Source organism: Meleagris gallopavo, chromosome 21 (assembly GCF_905368555.1).
Source record: "Meleagris gallopavo chromosome 21, MGAL_WU_HG_1.1, whole genome shotgun sequence".
In the NCBI taxonomy this organism is placed as follows: Eukaryota; Metazoa; Chordata; class Aves; order Galliformes; family Phasianidae; genus Meleagris; species Meleagris gallopavo.
In genome coordinates this window covers 582,151-589,775 of record NC_139424.1, presented here as the reverse complement: position 1 = coordinate 589,775, position 7,625 = coordinate 582,151, and the positions used below count along the sequence as shown (strand labels likewise).

The 7,625-nt window shown below is 55.0% G+C and overlaps 1 protein-coding gene across 2 annotated transcripts in view; it reads left to right on the top strand.

The window, feature by feature from the left end:
• Positions 1 to 1,134: 1,134 nt before the first annotated feature.
• RNF43 (ring finger protein 43) overlaps positions 1,135 to 7,625 on the top strand; it is a 55,770-nt gene continuing 49,279 nt past the window's right edge. The window contains exons 1-2 of one of the 2 annotated variants that reach the window (XM_085240621.1): positions 1,135 to 2,068; positions 2,144 to 2,997. In XM_085240621.1, the coding sequence (XP_085096747.1) occupies positions 2,761 to 2,997 (237 nt within the window). In that variant the 5' untranslated portion in view covers positions 1,135 to 2,068; positions 2,144 to 2,760. Of the gene's footprint in view, positions 2,998 to 7,625 lie in introns of both variants that reach the window. The other variant, XM_085240622.1, reaches the window with a different exon arrangement.

The following is a 7,625-nucleotide window of genomic DNA, read 5'->3' as shown; positions in this document are numbered from 1 at the left end:
GAGTTCAAAGGACTTCAGCCTTATCGGACTGCAGCTGCTACTTCTTTAATTCACACACAGCACAAAGGGAACTTCACAGCTTACCCTTCTTACTCCTGTTTGCCCCCAGAAGTCTTGGCACTTAATGCTCTTTTATAGCTCTGCTCAAACAGCGTGGCTGCAGCAACCTGCAATGAATTAAACTTTGAAACTGAACTATGGATGTTGCATCTGTATTTTCCGTGTGTGTTCTGAGTTACAAAGGACATATCGTGGTTGGAAAAAATCCTTTGTGTTTCATAGAAACTTAGAATCATTAAGCTTGGAAAAGACCTCTGAGATCCCCGAGTCCAACCCATCTCACCGTGCCCACCGTGTCCCTCGGTGCCACATCCCCACGGCTCTGGAACTCCTCCGGGGGCAGTGACCCCACACCTCCCTGGGCAGCTGTGCCACTGCAGCACCGCTCTTTCTGAGAAGCTTTTACTGCTGTCCCGATTTCCATCACAGATACCCTGAGTTCTTGAGTTCCCACTGCCACCTTTATCAGCAGACACCCACTGCCCAGCAGACCCGTTCTTATTTTCAGAAGCGAACCTATTCTTCTTGGCATAACCCACGAATTTCCGTGGAGCTCCCCAGAGGTTGGTCGGGCACTATTGAGGAACCCCCCACTCATCCGTTCCCTTGCTCGGATGCCCCTTCCCGCGAGCAGCGCCGGGCTGTGCGCACAGCTGAGCACCGGCCATTGTTCCCGGTCACCTCGCAGCGCTCTCCTCGAGCACCACTCCGCCGCGGCCGCTTCACCCGCTTCCACTCGCAGCCCCGCTCCGAGGTTACGGCTCTGACCTGCGGCATTATTCACCTCTCAGCGATGTCAGAGCCGAATAAGAGCTGAATTCCAGACCTCTGACATCAGCCCGACCCGAACCCTCCGCGACAGCGGCAGCTGGACGAGGGCTCCCGGACGGCAGCGAGAGCGGGAGGGCCGCGGCCGAAGGGCAGAGCCGGCGGAGGGCCGGGGAAACCGCGGCGGTGAGGAGCGGCGCTCAGCCCGGAGCCCGCGGGCCGGCGGGAGGGGGCGCCCGGGAGCGGGGCCGGGCCGGGCGGGGCGGGGCGGGCGCTCGGCTCCGCTCCACCCTCACTTTGTGTCAGCAGGTAGCAGCCCGCAGCCCCGCCGGGCGGCTCCGACGGCCGCGCCGCTCCTCCGCCCCCCGCTCCCGCAGGCGCTGCCCCGAAGGAGCTCCCCCGCGGGATCCGTTCGCCTCCCGATGATGCCCGAACGGCCCGGCCGGGCTCCCCGCGGAACCGCGGCCGATGCTTCGGGCTCTGCCGCTCAAGGCGCGTAGAGCCGCCGTGCGGGACACCCTCGGAAAGGCTCCGGCGCCGCTCCGTCCCCAGCGCTGCCCGCACGCGGAGCGCTCCGCCCCGAAGCCGCCCCGCGCACCTCCGCGCACCTCCGCCTCGCGCCGCCCCGTCGTGCAAAGATCTCCGCGTTAAACGACGCTCCGCGCTCTGTAGGGAAGGAAGAGAAGATCGCGAACACGCGGCATCAGCCGCGCCGTGTGCCTCAACCACTGGAAGTAACTCTGGGGGGTTCTGGGGATCCCCGTGCGGTGCAGCAGCGCTGTGCTGTGTGCTGTGCTGTGTGCTGTGCTGTGCTATACTGCGCTGCCCAACAGGTTTGCAGATGATTCTTTATTTTTCAGTCCCTTCTGAGCGCGGTCCCTCCCGTCCCGGCGGCGCGCCCCGTGTCGGCCCTCCAGGTGCGGAGGGCGCGTTGCTGTGACCCCTGGGCGGACCATGGGATTTGCCGCTGTGCTGCACGGGGCCTTCGGTTGGGACCGTGTTGGACGCGCAGCTCCCGGAACTCGCGGCGTGAGAGCAACAGGAGACGCTGCGGCGCTGCGCTCCGTACCTGCCCCGCTCCGCACTTAAGGGCTGACAGAGTTCGGGGCCTTTTCGGACGTTTCCCGGCAGCTATGGCGGGGAGCTTCGTGCCGTGACCGACCCGGGACCCGCAGCCGGAGTTGGACTGAGCCGGGAGTACGAGGGGAGAGCCGGAGCTGCTCTGAATGAAGCATTTCTGGTGCGATGAGGATGGATGGGATCGCCCCGGGTTGGATGGGGACGGCGCAGTAGCAAACTTTTCTTTCTGCCGCAGACTCAAGAAGCAGCCCCTGCACGGTTCTTAGGAAGGATCCCAATAATCACAGGCAGCGTTCAGCGTGCCCAGCTCCGGCACGTGCTGGGAGGTTCCGTGCCGGCGTGGCCCAGAGATGGGCGCGTTGGGCCCAGCGGGACCGACACAGGAGCCACGGGGACACCGCGCCCATGCAGAGCCCACCCCACTCCCCACGCTGCGGGGCTGAGCTCTCGGACCCCCGCTGCACCTGAACTGCCCCCCACTTGCCACCCGCTCGGCCTTTTCCACCACTCTCCCTGGATTTAATTTCTGCAGGACTGACTGGAAACTTAGGATTCTTTTTCGGAAGAAACTTCGGATTATTTTATTATTATTGTTATATATATGTATATTTGATCAAAGTATGCTCCCGAGCTCCCGGCGGCCTCCGAGCACGTGGCACCGAAGAAGAGAAGCAGCGATGGCACGGAGCCGGGCGGCCGTGCAGTGAGCAGTCTGCTCCAAACTTCCCCCTGCGCGCCCCCCACCCCCCCGTGCCCCCCGCACCCCCGGAGCCCCGCGGCTGGGAGCAGGGCGAGGGCGCAGCGCGTCCCCAGCGGTATGCGTGGCCCGGGCACGCGGCCGCAGCTGGGAGCATGAGCGGTGGCCCCCAGCTGCAGCTGGCGGTCCTCTGGCCTTGGCTGCTGATGGCTTCTCTGCAGGCAGGGCTCGGCCGCACCGGGCCGGCGCTGGCGGCGGCCGTCGAGTCGGAGCGGGCGGCGGTGCAGAAGGCCATCATCAGGGTGATCCCGCTGAAGGTGGAGCCCATCGTGCTGGAGGGGGAGTTTGCCAGCGTGGCCGAGGTCACTCCCGCCGAGGGAAAGCTGCTCCAGGTAGGGGCAGCTGTGCTTCACCTGCGTCCTTCCATGCTCCCACCCTTCTCCTCACCCCTCTTCCTCTCCGTGCTTCCCAACTAACGTGTTTGGCTTTATGGCTGCACGCACACAAGATGGTTTTGATGAGAGCTGTCCACCACTTTGTTCCATGGAAGCATCATTACAATTGGAAAAGATCCCCAAATCCAAGCCTAAGCCATCCCACCATGCCTGTAACCACGTCCCTCGCTGCCACATCCCCACAGCTCTGGAACACCTCCAGGGACGGTGACCATCACCTCCCTGGGCAGCTGTGCAGTGCAGCATTGCTCTTTCAGAGATGTTCCCAATACCCATCCTGACCCTCCCCTTTGTGCTGCTGCTCTCTCACCGTGCTGTGCTTTCAGGCCCCAGTGCTTATGTAAGCGTGGGTCCTTCGCTCCGTGCGCAGCAGTGTTAATTTTGGATGCGGCCGGTCGATTGCATGGCGATTATCACCTATCTTAATTGATGTTATAAAGCTGAGTGTGTTGCTCGAGTCACATGTTGGGCACCAAGCATCTGACCAAAACACGGTTATTTTTACTGTGGGAAATCTATAAAACTTTGCTCACGTAGCTGGGTTCTGCTGCAGCCAAATACACCTCCAGGTGTTGCCCAGCAGAAGCACTGACCCTGCTGGCTGTAGTCTGCCGGTAGTGCTGGAAGCTGAATTTCACCCGTCCAGCGGTGCCTCTGGGGTGTCACCACCGTGCGTGTTTTTCAGTGAAATGGATGCTGGTTTCTGCTCTTTGCTATGGAAGGAGAGCCTCTGGGCACCTTGCCGTGGATGCGGATGCTGTGAGCTCAGAGCTCGGTGTCTGATCTCTGTACTCCGATGGCTGTTTGCTCATCAGCCATGTGCTTTACTCTTGAAAACCAAAACTGACAGAGCAGCCTGCGTTAACGTTGAAGGTTTTCCAGGCTCGGCTTTCAGAGTCTTAATGAAGCTGATAACCTTTGGATTTAAATTAGAATCAGAAGTTCTGAGCAGGCCTTGCAGGAGAAGAAACGCCACTAAGGCAGCCTTAACACGGTCATGTGGCTGACAATGAAAACAGATAATTGGTGACGTTTGTAGATCCTGCTCGCAGGGCCTTTTGAACTAATCGGAATGAAAGCGATGTTATAAAGTTATATTACCGGGGTAAAAACTATCTTGGACAAATGCTCTCAAGGTCCCGCCGTGTTGTGAGGCAATGTCCAGGAAAGTCAATATTTATTCCTTACAAAAACTACAGTGGTGTTGCAACTGAGCGCAAAGTGTAGAGCGTGGACCTTTTCGGGACGAGGAGGCGATAACCTCTCCTGTGTGACGCTGGGCTGTTTTCAGCCAAACACGAGGTGATGCAAAACGTGCTTTTGTGTCACGTGCGGCCACGGGAGCCCACCCTGAGCACCAACCATGGAAGGGTTGTCCGTTCTCAGCCACAAAATGCAGCGTTTGGTGAATGAACTTCATTCTTTAAAACCATCTTTGGAAGGATAGAGGGTTGCAGAATGCTGTTCTCATCTGTTTGTTTTGTGTAGGCCGGCACTGATGAGTGTTGGGTTGGGATCCTGATCCCTTGGGAAGACAAAGTCTGAGACCCAAAGGGCAATGGTTGAAAATAAGAAGCACTGTGTACTTCTTATTGTGAAACTGTGTACTTCTTATTATCTGTGAAAATAAGAGTACTGTGTCCTGTCTTGGGCCCCTCACTGCAGAAAGACATTGAGGCCCTGGAACGTGTTCAAAGGAGGGCAACAAAGCTGGTGAGGGGTCTGGAACACAGGCCGTACGAGGAGAGGCTGAAGGAGCTGGGAATGTTCAGCCTGGAGAAGAGGAGGCTCAGGGGAGACCTCACTGCTCTCTATAACTTCCTGAAGGGAGGTTGTAGTGAGCTGGGGGTCGGCCTCTTCTCTCGTGTCATTAGTGATAGGACCAGAGGGAATGGTTTCAAGCTACAGCAGGGGAGATTCAAGCTGGACATTAGGAAGTATTACTTTTCAGAAAGGGTGGTCAGGCACTGGAATGGACTGCCCAGGGAGGTGGTGGAGTCGCCGACCCTGGGGGTGTTCAAGGAAAACTGGATGTTGTGTTGAGGGACATGGTTTAGTGGGAGCTATTGGTAATAGGTGAACGGTTGGACTGGATGATCTTTTAGGTCTCTTCCAACCTTGGTGATTCTATGATTCTATGATTAACAGGAGAAACTATTTCCAGTTCACGTTTAAGCAGTGAGGTGCTAAATACACACTGGGAACTCTTGTTTTGTGTGTGGTTGCCAGCATCCCGCTCTTGTAAGGATGTTACAGGGCGCATGCTTCACTTTGATGTCATTGGAAATCTCATTGGAAGTTCAGCCTGCTCACACGTACCACCGTCGTTCCTTCTGTGTGTGCAATTCAGGTATCTCTGCAGTTACTGAAGTAAGAAGTCTTGTTTATTTTGCGTTGGATTGGTCATCTCGGCTATGCCATTGTGCTCCGTCCTCACACACATCACACAGCACGCAGACTGCAGAGCTTAGAATGATGGAATCACAGCACGGTTGGGTTGGAAAGGACCTCACAGCCTCCCCAGCCCCATCCCTGCATGGGCTGGGTGCCCCCCAGCTCAAGCTGCCCGTAGCCCATCCATGGCCTGGGGTGCCTCAGGGATGGCAAATCCACAGCTCTGGGCAGGCAGGATCATCTATGGAGGCTTACTGTGTCACAGGAACCACCTTTAGAGCTGTTGTCCTTCTCTGCAGAGTGACCCCAGCATGCCCACCTGCCCCAGCTCTCTGGGCCATCCCTGGGTCCCATTCTACAGCTCTGGGTCGCAGAGCAGTGGTGAAGTTGGAGTGTTGTGTTGGAGCCAGGCTCGGGGATGATGCAAAGAGAGAGGAATTTCTCAAGTAGGCAGAGCCACTTCAGGCTTTATAGGTCAAAAAACCAACACCTTCGTTTTCTTTCAGAAATCATCTTCCAGCTTGCTCAGAGCACGAGCTTGCTCGGCTATTGCATGCTGAGCATTAACTGTTGCCTAACAGAGGAGAAGAGGCACCGTGTGTGCGCTGGCAGTTTCCAGATGGCAGGAGGTGTGGGTCACACTGTGATAGCCTGTGCCCAGGGAAGTCCCTGTATTCAAAATGTAAGGACCAAACCCTTCAGACCAGTGGGCCATAAGGATCTTTGCTAATGTATTTGGATCTTTGCTACTGGGGATCCTGCAGCAGCAAGGGCTCAGTATGCACTCAGGTGCAGCTGTTTTCAGATCAGCTCCCATCCAGTGATTGCTAAGGCAGATTCCACAACCTTTGCTTTTGATAATTTTGCTGATACGTACAAGGATGGTGCTGCTGGTAAGCACAGAGCAGCTGGGATTGGTAGGGTCAATCATAGAATGGTTTGGGTTGGAAGGGGCCTCACAGATCATCACGTTCCAAACCCGGTGCCACAGGCAGGGCTGCAAACTGCTCCTGTGCTGGAGCTCTTTCTGGTTCTGCACGGATGTTTTGGAAATAACATTAAAATGTTGAAAAAAGTCCCAAAAAATAACATTTGAGAAGAGGTAAATAAACTGCTGTCCTCACTGCAAGGAAGGCAACCCAGTGATCAACCACCTCACATGCCTGCATGCAGGAAAAAATCAGGTAGCAGAAGTCCTACTTTATCACAAGTCCCCAATACTTTGTTTCCTTTCCAGACAGGCTTAGCAGTTACATAATTAGGTGATTGCATGAGAAAGCCAACTTTCATTTACCTACTGAGTGCACTGTTTTGGCTTATGACTGCAGAAAAAAAGCTTGACAGCAGAATGGGCTCCCCAGAGGCTCAGGGCCTCGGTAGGATGAATCCAACATAACCATCTCAGAAGTGGAGAGAGTTTCCTATGTTGCAATGCACAGTGCTGTTGGGGAATTACAATGGCCTACTTAGCTGCTTGTAGAGGGTTACACTCCCAGCCCATAAGAAGGTAAATATATTAGTAGTCTTTATATACTACCAGCTCCTGGATCAACAAAAGGATGTTAAGTGCATAATGTTGACAGAGATCAAAGAAGTGGGAAAGTCTAACCGAATGATAATGGGGACTTAAATTACCTGCGAATAAGCTGGTCAGATAGCACAAAAAGAGTGAGTTCAAAGAGGCAATTTCTGCCTCTTGGAACAGCCAGTACTAGAGTACACAGAAGGATATTCTTGACTTAGCGTGAAGTAATGCACAAGAACTAATTCAAGGCTGCAGTAATTGAGCCACTTGTATTGACTGTGGTATGAAAAAATTCATTGTCTGAGTACCCAAAAGTAAAACTCTGCCACCAACTCTCAGAACTGGAACTGCAGAAAAGTGAAACAGACAGAACGGCTCTTACAGCTTGAGAGAAATGCCTTTGGGTGGGATGTGGATTCGGCTCAAAAAGGTAGAAGTAGTCTTAGGAAAGGGACAGAGCCTTCAGTTACAAAGGCAACTGTGGCCCAGTGAAAGTGCGTTGGGCCATTGGACTGGGTGATCTTGGAGGTCTTTTCCAACCTTGGTGATGCTGTGATTCTGTGACAGTGGTCAAGAAACTGTTTGGGCCAGATGGATCATTTGAAATGTGGGCACAAAGTATTAGTACAGGATTGGCATTGTATAC